This window comes from Ranitomeya variabilis, chromosome 2 (assembly GCF_051348905.1).
Source record: "Ranitomeya variabilis isolate aRanVar5 chromosome 2, aRanVar5.hap1, whole genome shotgun sequence".
In the NCBI taxonomy this organism is placed as follows: domain Eukaryota; kingdom Metazoa; phylum Chordata; class Amphibia; order Anura; family Dendrobatidae; genus Ranitomeya; species Ranitomeya variabilis.
The window spans coordinates 1,018,062,049-1,018,079,909 of record NC_135233.1 but is presented as its reverse complement, the minus strand read 5'-3'; the positions used below and the strand labels follow the sequence as shown (position 1 = coordinate 1,018,079,909).

The window sequence follows — 17,861 nt, the reverse complement described above, 5'->3', positions numbered from 1 at the left end:
CTGGATTTCTCCTATGTTGGTTTTGAAGTTTCCTGTAGCAGCATTTTATGACTGCAAATAAGAACGTGGCCATGATGTCTATAAAATATATATATGGATTGATTTTGGCAATGACACTCTAACGAAACTCACACAATGGAGAACATGGAGACATTTCAGAACAAAATCTCCCTCTCCCCCTCCCTCTTGGGATGATCCAATGCAGGAGTACAAGAGGCAAGCAAAAAGGTGTTGACGCTGATTGAGGACCAAATGTTTTAGAGCAATTTCTGTAACTGTTTACAATTCTCAATAATGTTTAGACATGCTTTAGTTATTTGAATTGCTTTGTAAGATTCCTCTAAATAAATATCAGAAAATTGGCATAACAAAATATTCTGCATCTTTATATTTGCAAAATTAATAATGTTTCGAAGAACCGAAACTTTTATGCATTCATTAGATGTAGCAGTGAAATGAAAACTCATTGATATCAAAGAAACAAGAGACAAGTAAAAATGTTCATTGTCAGATTTGAATTCAGGAGATGAAAATCATTAAGGAATGGCTCATTTGATAACTGAACCTGACAGCTTTTGAAAATATGTAGAACGATATTAAAGTCATTGTCCTTATGGTGACATTAACACGGCCATTACACTGAACGTCACAAATATATTGCATCATGAGGTGGTAGAATATAATGTAGCTCAGCTGGGAAAATCCAAATGAGCTTCACAAGATGAAGGTGAATGATCACAAGCCGTAGGGACTTTCCTAGATTAACACAGTAGGGGTGTGACGGGACATGTCATTTTACCTTCATAAGGACTGGCTGGCCAACGTCACACATTAACTCCGAGCCTCCGGTAGCAGTGACAACAATGCTCTCACGCAGGAACAACATGTCTTCTGTGTCACTTGCTCTCACACTTATACTTGTGGCTGCTTCACCAGGTAAGGCAGCGTGGACACCGATATCTTATGATCACTGTGGACGTTCTTCTGCACGCTGCAGAATTTATATTTCTATTCACTTTGCTCTGTTGTTAACAACCTGTGTAAACTCGTATGTGACTGATCATTTTCAGAGTGAAGATCAGAAATGCTTGACAGTAATAAAATGCCCGTTTGTCATTTGACACTACTCGCATTGGTCTAAAGGTGGTTTCATAAAGCAGTAGTGTAAGTGGCGGAATAGTATAAGTGACGGAGTAGTGTAAAAAGGAGTAGTGTAAGTGACGGATGTGATGCTGATTTTCTGTCCAGATCTGCGTACTGTATTACACAGAAAATTACAGTAGCAGCAAAGTCAGCAGTTTTTTGCAAACTCATATCCACATGCTATAGAGCAGAGGTGTCAAACTGCATTCCTCGAGGGCCGCCAACAGGTCATGTTTTCAGGATTTCCTTGTATTGCACAGTTGATAATTTAATCACCTGCACAGAATGATTCCAGCACCTTGTGGAATGCTAAGGAAATCCTGAAAACATGACCTGTTGGCGGCCCTCGAGGAATGCAGTTTGACACCTCTGCTATAGAGAATACTTTCCATCAGAAATTGACCTGCGGTATGAATTTTAAATGTGCAGCATATACCTTTAGGGCTTGTTCACACACTGTGTTTTTTGCTGATTTTTTTACCCCTGTATAAGAATGGGGAAAAAAACGCAAGTAAAAACACAGCAAAACACATATAAAAAACACTTGTACTTATGCAGTGTTTTTCCTAATAACATTCTGCTTTTTGTAGCTGCAAATTCTCAACATGTGCACATACCCCTATGGCTTGTTCATACGTTTTGTTTTTGCCACTTTTTTTTCCCGCTCTTTTTTCCGTGCACTTTTGCGATGGAAAAAACACTGCATTTTACAGTTACACAAAGTGAATTGCCATTTCCGATATCTGCATGTACTGCTTATTTTTTTTTCCTTGCATATTTGAATGTTCAAAAAGTTTTTTTGTTTTTTTTTTAAATCTGCATCGTCAATTGTTTCTGCGTTTTTACAGCATTTTTTATAAATTCAAATTAATGGAGGGGGAATGAAATTAAAACTATGTAAAAAAAGACACAAATTTTACATAGCATTTTCCTTGCCAACTATCTGATTTTTGTAGCAGAAAAATCTGCTGCAATTACTAAATGTGTGCACATAGCCTTATCTGCACACTTTTTTCAATGCAAATTTCACCTTGTACTTCTCAGGGCAAAATCTGCTGCCAATCTACATCAAAACCCATGACAAGTCTACATGTAGATTTAGTCGTTGATTTTGATAATAATAATAATAATTTTATTTATATAGTGCCAACATATTCCGCAGCACTTTACATTATAGAGGGGACTTGTAAAGACAACTAGATGGGTATTTCCTGAAGGAACTACAGATAGTGCTTTGGAATGGTGCCCGGGCTGCCCCTGCAAGACTTTGACACTTGGGTGCCCCTCAGGCGGTCCGATTTGGTGGGTTGGGTCAATCTGGGTCTGATTTTGTGGGCGGGGTAAATCTAAATCCGATTCGGTGGGCGGGGTCACTTTTGGTCCGATTCTGTGGGCGCGGCCACTCTGGGTCCGAGTCGGTGGGCGGAGCCACTCTGGGTCCGATTTGGTGGGCGGGGCACCTTAGGGACCAATTTGGTGGGTGGGGTCACTCGGTCCGATTTGGTGGGCTGGGCACCTCAGGGTCCGATTTGGTGGGTGGGGTCACTCTGGGTCCGATTTGGTGGGCGGGGTCACTCTGGGCCCGATTTGGTGGAAGGGGTCACTCTGGGTCCGATTTGGTGGAAGGGGTCACTCTGGGTCTGATTTGGTGGAAGGGGTCACTCTGGGTCCGATTTGGTGGGCGGAGCCACTCTGGGTCCGATTTGGTGGGCGGGGTCACTCTGGGTCTGATTTAGGGGGCGGGGTCACTCTGGGTCCGATTTGGTGGGCCGGGCCCCTCGGGGTCCGATTTGGTGGGCCGGGCCTCTCGGGTTCCGAATTGGTGAGCGGGGTAATCTACTATCTAATTGTCTAAGGGCACTTCCGTCTTTCTGTCTCACAACACCGCTACGTCATCATCTCGTGAGACCGCAATGCACTCTTGGGACCGGAGCGCGCAACAAGCATCGGGTACCGGCCACTCCAGGTGCAACAAGCATCGTGTACCGGCCGATCTAGGAGGTGCAACAACCATCAGATACCGGCCGCTCCAGGAGGTGAGTATGTAACTTTTTTATTTTAATTCTTTTTTTTTTTTTTAACAGGGATATGCAGAATACTATGTGACTGGACAATATACTACGTGACTGGGCAGTATAACTACGTGGCTCTGCGCTGTATACTGCGTGGCTCTGCGCTGTATACTGCGTGGCTCTGCGCTGTATACTACGCGGCTCTGCGCTGTATACTACGTGGCTCTGCGCTGTATACTGCGCGGCTCTGCGCTGTGTACTGCGTGGCTCTGCGCTGTGTACTGCGCGGCTCTGCGCTGTGTACTGCGCGGCTCTGCGCTGTGTACTGCGCGGCTCTGCGCTGTGTACTGCGCGGCTCTGCGCTGTGTACTGCGCGGCTCTGCGCTGTATACTGCGCGGCTCTGCGCTGTATACTGCACGGCTCTGCGCTTTGTACTGTGCGGCTCTGCGCTATATACTGCGTGGCTCTGCGCTATATACTGCGTGGCTCTGCGCTATATACTGCGTGGCTCTTCGCTGTATACTACGCGGCTCTGCACTGTGTACTGCGCGGCTCTGCGCTGTGTACTGTGCGTGTCCGTGCTGTGTACTGCGCGTGTCTGCGCTGTATACTGCGCGGCTCTGCGCTGTGTACTGCGCGGCTCTGCACTGTGTACTGCACGGCTCTGCGCTGTATACTGCGGGGCTCTGCACTGTATACTGCGCGGCTCTGCGCTGTGTACTGCACGGCTCTGCGCTGTGTACTGCGCGGCTCTGCGCTGTGTACTGCACGGCTCTGCGCTTTATACTGCGCGGCTCTGCGCTGTGTACTGCACGGCTCTGCGCTGTGTACTGCGCGGCTCTGCGCTGTGTACTGCGCGGCTCTGCGCTTTATACTGCGCGGCTCTGCGCTGTGTACTGCGCGGCTCTGCGCTGTGTACTGCGCGGCTCTGTGCTGTGTACTGCGCGGCTCTGCGCTTTATACTGCGCGGCTTTGCGCTGTGTACTGCGCGGCTCTGCGCTGTGTACTGCGCGGCTCTGCGCTGTGTACTGCACGGCTCTGCGCTTTATACTGCGCGGCTCTGCGCTGTGTACTGCACGGCTCTGCGCTGTGTACTGCGCGGCTCTGCGCGGTATACTGCGCGGCTCTGCGCTTTATACTGTGCGGCTCTGCGCTCTGTACTGCACGGCTCTGCGCTGTCTACTGCGCGGCTCTGCGCTGTGTACTGCTCGGCTCTGCGCTGTGTACTGCGCGGCTCTCCGCTTTATACTGCGCGGCTCTGCGCTGTGTACTGCGCGGCTCTGCGCTGTGTACTGCGCGGCTCTGCGCTTTATACTGCGCGGCTTTGCGCTGTGTACTGCATGGCTCTGCGCTGTGTACTGCGCGGCTCTGCGCTGTGTACTGCACGGCTCTGCGCTTTATACTGCGCGGCTCTGCGCTGTGTACTGCACGGCTCTGCGCTGTGTACTGCGCGGCTCTGCGCTGTGTACTGCACGGCTCTGCGCTTTATACTGCGCGGCTCTGCGCTGTGTACTGCACGGCTCTGCGCTGTGTACTGCGCGGCTCTGCGCTGTGTACTGCGCGGCTCTGCGCTTTATACTGCGCGGCTCTGCGCTGTGTACTGCGCGGCTCTGCGCTGTGTACTGCGCGGCTCTGCGCTGTGTACTGCACGGCTCTGCGCTTTATACTGCGCGGCTCTGCGCTGTGTACTGCACGGCTCTGCGCTGTGTACTGCGCGGCTCTGCGCTGTGTACTGCACGGCTCTGCGCTTTATACTGCGCGGCTCTGCGCTGTGTACTGCGCGGCTCTGCGCTGTGTACTGCGCGGCTCTGCGCTGTGAACTGCATGGCTCTGCGCTTTATACTGCGCGGCTCTGCGCTGTGTACTGCACGGCTCTGCGCTGTGTACTGCGCGGCTCTGCGCTGTGTACTGCACGGCTCTGCGCTTTATACTGCGCGGCTCTGCGCTGTGTACTGCACGGCTCTGCGCTGTGTACTGCGCGGCTCTGCGCTGTGTACTGCGCGGCTCTGCGCTTTATACTGCGCGGCTCTGCGCTGTGTAGTGCGCGGCTCTGCGCTGTGTACTGCGCGGCTCTGCACTGTATACTGCGTGGCTGTGCAATATACTACGTGGACATGCATATTCTAGAATACCCGATGAGTTAGAATCGGGCCTCCATCTAATAATCATAAGACTACAGATAGTGGTTTGGAATTGTGCTGTACTGTCACTTTAAGAGCTGATATTATCTGACAAAACTTGTGACCTGGTGAGCTGATGTAGATTTCATAGGCGTTGGCATAGTAACTGTGTCTGACTGCGCATATCAATGAGCTAATCAGCCAGGTGGCAGTTATTTTTAGAAATTGCCTCAGAAACCAGCCCATTATAAACGTATGGGACAATTTCCCTATTGAAACGCATTGAAAGACTTTTTTCAAACACAAATTGCGCAAAAACTACAAATCCGATCGGCACGAAAAATACTTAGCACACCTCTTGGGGACGCTGGCTTCGAAATGACACCTCACTGGAGTCTGTGAGTTTAGCGGTTCGGGCTGCATTACGTGCGGACTGAATAATAAGAATAAGAAGTTTACCACGGTGGAATAACAGTATAGTGCTTTGTTCCAAAGCACTATAATTACAGCATAGCAATAAACACAGATCAAAACAGATACCAAGAGGAATGAGGGCCCTGCTCGCAAGCTTACAAACTATGAGGAAAAAGAGGGGAAACGAAAGGTGGAGGGTAACAATTGCTTTCGTTGTTTGGACCAGCCATAGTGTAAGTATAGGGTATTCATGTAAAGCTGCATGAACCAGTTATCAGCCTAAGTATGTAGCAGTACAGACACATAGGGCTATTAAATAAATAAAGTGTATGAGAACATGATGCGAGGAACCTGATTATGGTTTAAGTTTTTTGAATGGGCCACACAGAGATAGTTAGGTTAATGTGTTGAGGCGGTAGGCCAGTCTGAATAAATGCGTTTTTAGGGCACGCTTAAAACTGTGGGGATTAATCGTATTAACCTAGGTAGTGCATTCCAAAGAATTGGCAAAGCACGTGAAAAGTCTTGGAGACGGGAGTGGGAGGCTGTGATTATTGAGAATGTTAACCTGAGGTAATTAGCGGAGCGGAGGGCACGGGTAGGGTGGTAGACTGAGACCAGGGAGGAGATGTAGGGTGGTGCTGAGCCATGGAGTGCTTTGTGGATGAGGGTAGTAGTTTTGTACTGGATTCTGGAGTGGATGGGTAGCCAGTGTAATGACTGGCACAAGGTAGAGGCATCGGTGTAACGGTTGGTGAGGAATATGATTCTGGCAGCAGCATTCAGGACAGATTGGAGTGGGGAGAGTTTGGTAAGAGGGAGGCCGATTAGTAGAGAGTTAAAATAGTCCAGATGAGAATGAATAAGAGAAACAGTAAGAGATTTTGCAGAGTCAAAAGTAAGAAAAAGTCGAATTCTAGAAATGCTTTTGAAGTGCAGATAACAAGAGCTAGCCAATGATCGGATATGAGGGTGAATGAAAGCTCGGAATCAAGTATGACCCCAAGGCAGTGGGCATGTTGCTTGGGGGTAATGGTGGAACCACACACGGAAATGGCAATGTCAGGCAAAGGTAGGTTAGTAGAGGGAGAAAACATGAGTTCAGTTTTTGACAGATTCAGTTTCAGATAGAGGGAGGACATGATGTTAGAGACAGTGGTAAGACAATCACTGGTGTTTTCTAAAAAGGCAGGCGTGATGTCAGGAGCAGAGGTGTATAATTGGGTGTCATCTGCATAGAGATGGTACTGGAAACCAAATCTACTGATTGTTTGTCCAATAGGGGCAGTATACAAAGAGAAGAGGAGGGGGCCTAGGACTGATCCTTGAGGAACCCCAATAGTAAGGGGAAGATGAAAGGAGGAGGAACCAGCAAAAGATACAGTGAAGGAGCGGTCAGAGAGATAGGAGGATAACCAGGAGAGAACTGTGTCCTTGAGGCCGATGGAGCAGAGCATAGTGAGGAGGAGCTGATGATCCACAGTGTAGAATGCTGCGGAGAGATCCAAGAGAATTAGCATGGAGTAGTGACCATTAGATTTTGCTGTTAGTAGATCATTACAGACTTTAGTGAGGGCAGTTTCAGTAGAGTGTAAAGAACGGAAACCAGACTGAAGAGGGTCGAGAAGAAAATTATCTGACAGAGAGCGAATAAGACAGGAGTGGACCAGGCATTCGAGGAGTTTAGAGATGAAGGGAAGATTAGAGACGGGTCAATAGTTAGCGGCACAGTTTTGGTTGAGGGATGGTTTTTAAGTAATGGATGTATGATGGCATGCTTAAATGAGGAGGGAAAGATACCGGAAGAGAGAGAGAGGTTGAATAATTTTGTTAGGTGAGAGGTGACAGCCAGGGAAAGGGACTGGAGGAGATGAGACGGAATGGGGTCACTGGTGCAAGTGGTTGGGCGAGAAGATGCAAGAAGCCTGATTACTTCTTCTTTTGTGACTGGTTCAAAGTCAGAGAGTGAGCTAGATGCAGTGGGGGAGGGAGGACAGTGCATGGTATGAAGGGATTGGGAGATAATTTCATTTCGGATATGGTCAATTTTTTTCTTTGAAGTAATTGGCCAGATCGTCAGCGCAGAGATCCGTAGTTGGGGCATGAACTCTTGGGTTGAGTAGGGAATGAAAAGTGTCAAAGAGACGTTTAGGGTTATTGGACAGTGAGGTGATGAGGGTGTTGAAATAGGTTTGTTTGGAGAGGTGAAGGGCAGAGTTGTATGTTTTTAGCATGAACTTATAATGGATGAAATCTTCGGGTAGATTAGATTTTCTCTACAGACGTTCGGCGCACCTGGAGCACCGCTGCAGGAAACTTGTTTGCAGCGTGTGCCACCGTTGTCACCATCTGTGCCGAGTTGTTCTATGTATAGGAGGTGCAATTTCATCCAGGGCACTTTGATACAGATTTTCCTCAAAATTTGCTACTCCAAAATTTGCTGCAGATCAGCATCAAAATCTGCATTGAAAAAGGTTTTTACATGGGAGCATTCCCATTGTCCTTCTTTTATATTTCCATTTTCTTTTGAATAGACTACTCGCTGCACTGTGGAGTTATTTCTCAAAAAAAAAGTTGTGTGTGAAACCTCCCTTACAAAATACTCTTGGAAATCTAAAAAGACAATATAGTCCAAAATAAGTTTCATTACTTTTTATTTCAAGTTTTAATCTCTGACAAATAAATAAGACTACCCTGTTATCTTTGCATGGGTGTCCATTATATTTTCTGTTGGCATTAGCCTTTTGTATTTAGTAATAAATGATGCTTATTTTATTTCAGTTTTTGCGATGTATGACTGCTGCAAGAGTCATACGGGAAACAAATTCAAGGTTTCACAAGTGGGAATGTTTGAACGCTACTACCTCCAGGAGTCTTCAGGGGTCTGTGACATTGACGCTGTTGTGTAAGTTCCCAGCAATATTTTATGTACCGTCTGTATTACTAGTTACAGAAAAAGTAAGAGTAGTGAAAGTTGGTAATCGTGTCGTGGTGGTTGGTTAAGCATTTGCTCCTTATTTGGAATTGACTTGGTGAATTTTGCATCGGATCTCACTTTTAGGCCGGGGTCACTTGACAGTATATTCTCTCCTCCAAGAGAGTTGGGTAGATTATGGAAATTAATCTCCAATCAAACTCTAATCTCAGTGTCAGCTTTGTGTGATCCGACTCTGTCAGATGAGATAATCGTAGCACAAGTGAGAAGATGGAGGACAAACTTTCTCCATCTTCTACATTGTGTCAATGCGCAGAAATTGGACTGCAATCAGATGTTATCTGAGTGCAGTTCGATGGTTTCCACGCACCCATAGACTTAAATGGGTGAATGGCATCCAATTTTGGAGTGAGATCGCAGCATTCTGCGTTTTTTTTCAAAGACATAAATTAGTGAAAAAAATTGGAAATCAGCACTGCCCCATTGAATAACATTGCTTTGAAAGCTATCCGATAAAATATCGGATAGCACTTATCCAATGTATATGGTGGTGTGAACAATAATTATAGGTCATTAGTCTATGGGTGTCATTCTTCCAGTTGCATCATTTCGCAGATACAATAAAAACATTTGTTTGTAAAGGGGATTAGTATTCCCATTGGCCTTAAGCAAACATCCAAAGTAAAAAGTGCAAGTAAAACAAATCAATTAAACCTGGTGCCTTTTGTTAGTGCTTCTTGCTATAGTAACGTTATGAGTGAGCACGACATATGAAAAGGAAACAAATCACCTATGAGTTTACAGAACTGCTCCTGCACATTCAGTACTTATATATACACGTATATACACTGTACTCACATATACATACACGCTGCACACACATATACATACACGCTGTACACATATATACATACACACTGTACACACATATACACACACACGCTGTACACATATACATACACATTGCACACATAAACACGCTGTACACACATATACATACACGCTGTACACATATACATACATATATACTGTACACACAAACATACACGCTGTACACATATATACATACACGATGTACACACATATACATACACGCTGTACACATATATATATATATATATACATGCTGTACACATATACACACACGCTGTACACACATATACATACACGCTGTACACATATAAATACATATATACTGTACACACATAAACACACACGCTGTACACACATATACATACATGTTGTACACATATACACACATGCTGTACACTCATATACATACACGCTGTACACATATACATACATATATACTGTACACACATAAACATACACGCTGTACACATATACACACACTGTACACACATATACATACACGCTGTATACATATACATATATACTGTACACACATACAGTATACATAATAAATAGGGTACAATGGTGTGCACTCAGTCAATTTAGAGAGAGGTGCTGATGCCACGGACTATGAAAGCCCAATCAATCAATTAAATTAGAAAACACCGCACACTGTAATAGTTAAGTATGCAAAAATCAGGGTGAATTTTAATAAACATGGGAGCAGAGAACAAGTATACAAGCGATCAAGGTAGCGACATGACGTTTCGACTCTCCCGAGTCTTATTCATATATCGCTTGGTATGCAAGCAATGGGAATATTAAATGCAGATACCACTGATGCATGTCAATTGAGAAACTCCTAAAAGGGATGCACCCTACAATGGACATAAAAGATAACAGGGAAAACTCCACTACTAAGCAAATCCTACAGAAGAACTACGGAGTATAAATTTCCAGAGAAACAAGATAATCATAAAAATGTAACAAATTTTATTAAATATAATCATATCACAAAGATAATGACAAACATGACAGATAAGGTACACGTGTAGTTCATGTACGGCGGACAAAAAACACTTCAGGTAACACCTAGGGCACAGAAAGAGCAGGAACTCATGGCTATTAGGGACATTTCAGTCTGTCAATGAATCATAGCTGTGGCAGTAAAAGTGCATAGTGCTCAAAGAGAACCTTCATGTTCCCACTACCGCCATATAGATTACTGCTTAACAAACCTAAAGTAGGTGAAGATAATAGTAAAGTACTGCCGATCTTACCCAAATAACGTTGGTGCCAGTGTGTGTCCGGCGGCCCCGACGCGCGTTTCGCGTAGGCTTCCTCGGGGGGACATATGAAATATATGGTCTGGTAAGCGGCGCTCCTGCGCCCTGCTGTTAGCCGCTAACCAAACCATATCTTTCAGGTCCCTCACACAGGGCAGCAGTTCTCTATTGTCTACACACCACTACGACGCTATAGAGCATTATTCATACATTGAATAAAGGAGTTGCTATATATTCCCATTGCTTGCATACCAAGCGATATATGAATAAGTCTCGGGAGAGTCGAAACGTCCTGTCGCTACCTTGATCGCTTGTATACTTGTTCTCTGCTCCCATGTTTAATAAAATTTACACTGATTTTTGCATACTTAACTATTAGAGTGCGCGGTGTTTTCTAATTTAATTCACACATATACATACACGCTGTACACATGTACATATATATATTGTATACACATATACATACACGCTGTACACACATATACATACATGCTGTACACATATACATACATATATATATATTGTACACACATATACACTCACCGGCCACTTTATTAGGTACACCATGCTAGTAACGGGTTGGACCCCCTTTTGCCTTCAGAACTGCCTCAATTCTTCGTGGCATAGATTCAACAAGGTGCTGGAAGCATTCCTCAGAGATTTTGGTCCATATTGACATGATGGCATCACACAGTTGCCGCAGATTTGTCGGCTGCACATCCCAAAGATGCTCCATACAAGGCAGGATGGATCCATGCTTTCATGTTGTTTACGCCAAATTCTGACCCTACCATCCGAATGTCGCAGCAGAAATCGAGACTCATCAGACCAAGCAACGTTTTTCCAATCTTCTACTGTCCAATTTCGATGAGCTTGTACAAATTGTAGCCTCAGTTTCCTGTTCTTAGCTGAAAGGAGTGGTACCCGGTGTGGTCTTCTGCTGCTGTAGCCCATCTGCCTCAAAGTTCGACGCACTGTGCGTTCAGAGATGCTCTTAGGCCTACCTTGGTTGTAACGGGTGGCGATTTGAGTCACTGTTGCCTTTCTATCAGCTCGAACCAGTCTGCCCATTCTCCTCTGACCTCTGGCATCAACAAGGCATTTCCGCCCACAGAACTGCCGCTCACTGGATTTTTTTTCTTTTTCGGACCATTCTCTGTAAACCCTAGAGATGGTTGTGCGTGAAAATCCCAGTAGATCAGCAGTTTCTGAAATACTCAGACCAGCCCTTCTGGCACCAACAACCATGCCACGTTCAAAGGCACTCAAATCACCTTTCTTCCCCATACTGATGCTCGGTTTGAACTGCAGGACATTGTCTTGACCATGTCTACATGCCTAAATGCACTGAGTTGCCGCCATGTGATTGGCTGATTAGAAATTAAGTGTTAACAAGAAGTTGGACAGGTGTACCTAATAAAGTGGCCGGTGAGTGTACATACACGCTGTACATATGTACATACACGCTGTACACACATGTACATACACACTGTACACACTGTGAGGCAGTGACCCCTGTTACAGCTAGAGGGTGCTGTTTGTGCTCCTCAGAATGCACACAGAGGTGTATGATGGTCATAGGTGTGCATGGCAGTCGCAGGTGTAGCTGTGATTGCAATGTGAGGTAGTGACTTGTGTCACAGGTAGGGGTCGCTGTGTGTTCCCCCCAGGTTGTGCATGGAGACAGATGAAGTCCATAGGTGTGCATGGGAGTCACGGATTTCCGGTCCAGGTTTCCCATGTGGCTGAAGGCCACAGGTTTGTGTTTTAAAAACCCTGCAGTAAGGGGTATGGGTGTGTCAGATGTCAGGTGCAATGTCAGTGTCAGACTGGTGTGTGCTGGTGTGCAGAGGCCTGCAGAGCGCTGTCTGAGTGCATGGAGGCACAGGCCAGCAGAGCCAGCACCAAGGGCAGCTGAATAGCCTGGCACCCGCAGCATATACAACGATGAAAGTCGTTCATGGTACTGGTCTCGGATGTGGACAGTCCTGTGCCCAGAGGTGGATGTCCTGTGCCCAAAAGAGGACTGGCATGGATAACGATTGCAAACAGGTGGATATGGTGCCTTGCTGCTATCCTGGGCTGTGTATGACTGTGTGAGTAGACAGACTGTGATACAGACGCAGGACACCCTTGGGAACTAGTCAGAGGAGGATTGGCATGTGTAGTGTCTGCAACATGTAAAGCTGTGTTTGGGGACTTTAATATGGAGTGCAGTCACCCCACGGATACTGGACAAGGTGAGGTCCGGCGTCTTTAGGGACTGCATTCTAAAAGCCATATGATATGTAGAGCTATGAACTGGTGTGAATTGAGCACTGATAATATACACTGTAGTTATATGCACTGAAGTTATATGCATTTGTGTGGACTGGAACCTTTTCTGTGTGAAGATAGCACATTAAAGAGACTTTTGTGTACATACACACTGTACACACATACATACACACTGTACACACATACATACACACTGTACACACATACATACTGTACACACATATACCTACATACTGTACACACATATGCATACATATGTACTGTACACACAAATACATACACGCTGTACACATATACACTGTACATATACATACACACTGTACTCAAATATACATACATGCTGTACACACATACATATACACTGTACACATATACATACACACTGTACTCAAATATACATACATGCTGTACACACATACATAGATACTGTACACACATACACATACATGTATGCAAGAGCATTATATCGCTATAATAGCCGCAGCTATAGCATGAGTTCTACATTTGTCGATTAGTGTGTAATGTTCCCGCATTTTTTCCCCCCAGTTTTACAGTAAATTTCAGACCATGTGGACAACCGAAAATAATCAGCTTGTGCAGTGACCCGAAGCAGAGCTGGGTTAAGAACATGATGTCTGCTGTGTAAGTTCTTGTTTTAAAATAAGTTGATTTGTTGCCAGACACATATAAAATGTCACCAATTTAGGCTTTTAAAGGGCACTCGTTGTGGAGCTGTATAGGGACTTTCACAAACAGTAGTTACATTGGAAGACCACTATATGCACAGCAGTAATGAAATGGCTGGACAATTTTCACAACAGGGCTTGCAAGATAGAAGCATTTTGCAGGCAAGAATGTTTATTATGTTTTTTGAAAGCCACAACCTCTTTTTGGAGGCCACATCCAATCCCAGCCTGTTTCCCACACCATCATGTCCTGCTCCCCACTCTCCAAATGCCCAATTGGGTGCCAGGAGTCCATCTAATGGAGCATCTCAATGTCAGATACTGAACACCTTCGATAAGCATAGGTTTATGACACTTGCCAACTCTTCCAAGAGGTCTCACTTTTATTGGGAGCCTCCCGGACATTCGGGTAGAGTTGTCTAGCATTTAAAGTGGCCCACCGGAAGATCCTCTGGGCCTGTACAAGCAATAATGAGTGTCAGTTTTGAATGGTACATTCATGTATAGAAAATTTAGACATTTTACTCATGTCGGTTAATTATTTACTTTTTTTTCCATTACTATAGGGACAAACAGGCAAAGAAAACTAAAAAGCAGCAACAAAAAAAACGTCAGAAGCTATGCAAGCGCATGAAGAAAAAATATGCATAACACTGCTGATCTAAGTGACATGGATCCACCAGAGAATCTTCTTATAGAAGTGAAAGCTTTATTGTATGAATAGATTGAGTGTATGATAATAATAGTTGTTTGATTACTATACTAAGGATACCGTATATAGGTTTGTTGACTGAGGTGCAAATTAAGAGCCCCCCAACATTGCTGCTTTCAGCTCATGATGACTCATGATGTGTGTTATTTTGCTTTTATGCATATATTTGGCTGGACTTTTGGAGACGGTGAATAGTATATACTGTATGCTGTGGTTGGGGGTTCATTTATCATACAAAGTCTCAGGTGTCACATGGAATTGTTGTCACATAGACTTATTCATTGGGTGTTCATTGTATATATTCGTACCCAGTTTTTGTTCCCTATTATTATTTGGTTGTCTCCAAATATCATATTTAAAGTTGTTTAACAAATGATTATCAGGCCTTAAATTAAGAAGTAATGGCAGATTAGTAGGAAATAGTATGACTTTATTTTTAATAAGGGTCTAACTTCTCGAAATCCACATAGATTCTGAAAACAAAGGTCCTTCAATGACCTCTTCTGTGACTTTCCACCATGTTTTTTTTTTTACGACCAGGCATAGACTTCTTCATTTCTTGCACTGAAAGTTCATTGGCTATTATGCAGCACTTCTGTGTTCAATACAAAGTTAACCAAAAAACATTGCATGGATATTATATCTACTCAAGGATTCTGTATAATGTTATGAATAGAGTTGAGTGAATTTGTTTGGATTCGGTTCAGAATACTATTGGCAGCGAATATTGTTTTTGCAATATTCGTCGAACACAGCCTAACATCATTAGAGTCAATGGGAGTAGAAATTACCGAATATGTTCGGAACCGATCATCAAACATAAATTCGGTACAAATAGGGAACCAATATGGCACAGATATGGCAAATTCAGATTCAGTGATGGAATCTGAACAAATTTGCTCAACTCTAGTTATGAATACCTGATTGAAGAGCAGTGAATGAAGCCAATATACGATAAATGGATTAAGATCATTTATTAATAGGAAATCCTTTATAAAAATGTGAATAGAGTAAACAATAAGAACATAAGTTGTAAGCATAAGCTAAAATCATAAGCTATACATATTAATATATATATGATGTAATGTTGAAAATTGTTTTTCTTGGTGTCCTCCTATGACTTTTTTCCAAATGACCAATTGTGTGTGATTTGGCCAATACTTTCCAGGGATACCGTGTGGCTCTCGAGCTCAAGCCTAAATGTTGATCTGATGGTTATGATGGCTTTGGCCAAGCATCATGGTTATCATTGATGCCGGAGACAGTGCCAGCCATGCAAGAATAAATGACTGTAAAGTCGTCATATTTAGTTTCCTTTGAAACTGACCCCAGTGTATGGATTGTAGCTTTTTTGTAAGCTCTGAAGAATATAATTTGAAGTTTTATTTCTGCTTCACTGCTAAAATATTTTTTATTGGTAAAGAATGATATAAATGTATGACCCGTAGAAGTTCATTTAATAAATGTGCTTTTGTAAATTGTTGTGAACATGAAGAATATGTAATGAATGAGCTTACCATTATGTATTAGATATCATCTAATAAACAATATGTGCAATATATATTTTATATACATCATGGCCAAGTACCTACATGTTGTCATCGAAAGATCACAGTAGGAAACTGTATAACCGGCATTGGAGGAATCCTGTTTCTAATGTAATGTAATCTTAAAAAATAAAGTTCACTGTTAAAATTAACTTTTGCAAATTATTGAGTGACCATGTGTTGGGTAGGGGATGGGGGCTACTACATGACCGAACCAACGGTCTACGGGTGTGATAAAATCTATAAAAGGAGGTAGAACTAGGAGGACAAGAGATCACAGGCTGGAAATGGAAGGAAAGGGGTATCATAGGCATGTGCAGACAAGATAAGGACGACCTGTCGTACCTCAGAAGTATGGTACTTTGCATTAGTGCAGGACTTGTGCTTTGGAATAGCCACTTTCTTCAAGAGTTGGCTACAAGGTACACCATATGGAAGACCCTAGAGCCGGCATGGAGTATTCAGCACTGCCCTTTATGGAGAGTTATGGCTGTAACAATAGACTTTCTAAAAGATTTTGGAGGTGTCTGTCTGAATTTTCGCCCATTCAGCCAGAAAGTATTTATGAAGTTGACATTAATGTTGGATGAGAGGACTTGGTTCACAATCTCCATTTTAATTTATCCCAAGGGTGATAGCTTATCACTAAACTCACCCAATCATGCCTTTAAAGAAAACCTGACAGGTCCCATGCCTCCAACCCACCAGCCTGTGTGTATTGGTTGTTAAATACCTTACCTAACCAGTCCTTCATAGTGACTATCACTCGACTATACATTTTTTTTAGAAAGTTTGCATTTCCTATGTTAATTAGCCTTTTGACTACTAGTGAATGGGTACCACGTATAGCAAGTACGACTGAGACACATGATATCAATTATTCACTAATCATAAACCTATTCCATGTGTCCCCCGGATTACCAGACCTATCATCAGATATCTATAAGACCACAACACAAAACAATGATGATCAAAAGGTCAGATTTTATAAAAAAAATCAATATTAATTTTATTAAATAGACCACATAGTTAAAAACACATATCACCAAATTGGGGAAAGAAGGTGAAAATAGAACATGTGCACATTATGTGATACATAATAAGCGATGCTCACGTCCAGACCCACGGTTTGTATAACACTAGAGCAATGCTAAATATACACTGCTCATGGCCAAAATTCATAACAATTCAATCAAAAACTGTGTGTGCAACCTATCGCTATAATGCCACAGATGCATAGCCTAATTAACTGCCACAAAAAAAGTCATCTCAGACAGGCACAGCTTATGCATAGATAGGAATCCACATTTCCCCTATATAAACAAATACCCCCATGCTGGATAATACCACTATACTACCCTTATAGGGGATACAATACCATGCCCAACAGGGACCATAGTACATAGCTATACCTTTTAGTAGGCACCGAAGATATTTGGATACAACTGGAGTCAGACGAGCGTGTCCGCCCCGACGCGCATTTCGGACCTCTTCCTTTCTCAAGGGGCCTGACGGGACTGGTGTCAGCCCGTCTTAAGTACTGTACGGACATAACAGTGAGCCGCGCTAACCGGAAGTAGCACTTCCGGCCCAGAAGTGACGCGCTTCATCAACCAAGGCAACCACCGCAACAACCAGCACCGCAACAACCAGCAACTAATGTTTTCGTTGAGTCCAGATGGATGGACTGTGCCCAATGTCCGTATCCATCTGGACTCCACCTGTGCCAATCTCTTAAAGGTCCCTCCACCTCGAATATTAACATCGAGCATATCAATGCCCCTAACCTTAAGCAGACTACCATCACACCCATGAAACGTCTTAAAATGTCGGGGTAGGGTTTTCTAAAGTGTCACATCATCTACCGTGACCGCTG

General features: G+C 43.8%; 1 protein-coding gene across 1 annotated transcript; it reads left to right on the top strand.

Annotated features, from left to right (window-relative positions):
- The first annotated feature begins 744 nt into the window (after nt 1–744).
- LOC143808544 (C-C motif chemokine 20-like) lies at nt 745–16,137 on the top strand. Its single transcript, XM_077291317.1, has 4 exons — nt 745–936; nt 8,472–8,595; nt 13,587–13,682; nt 14,293–16,137. The coding sequence occupies exons 1-4, from the start codon at nt 864–866 to the stop codon at nt 14,375–14,377; spliced, it is 378 nt and encodes a 125-aa protein (XP_077147432.1). The 5' UTR covers nt 745–863; the 3' UTR covers nt 14,378–16,137.
- Nucleotides 16,138–17,861: the final 1,724 nt, after the last annotated feature.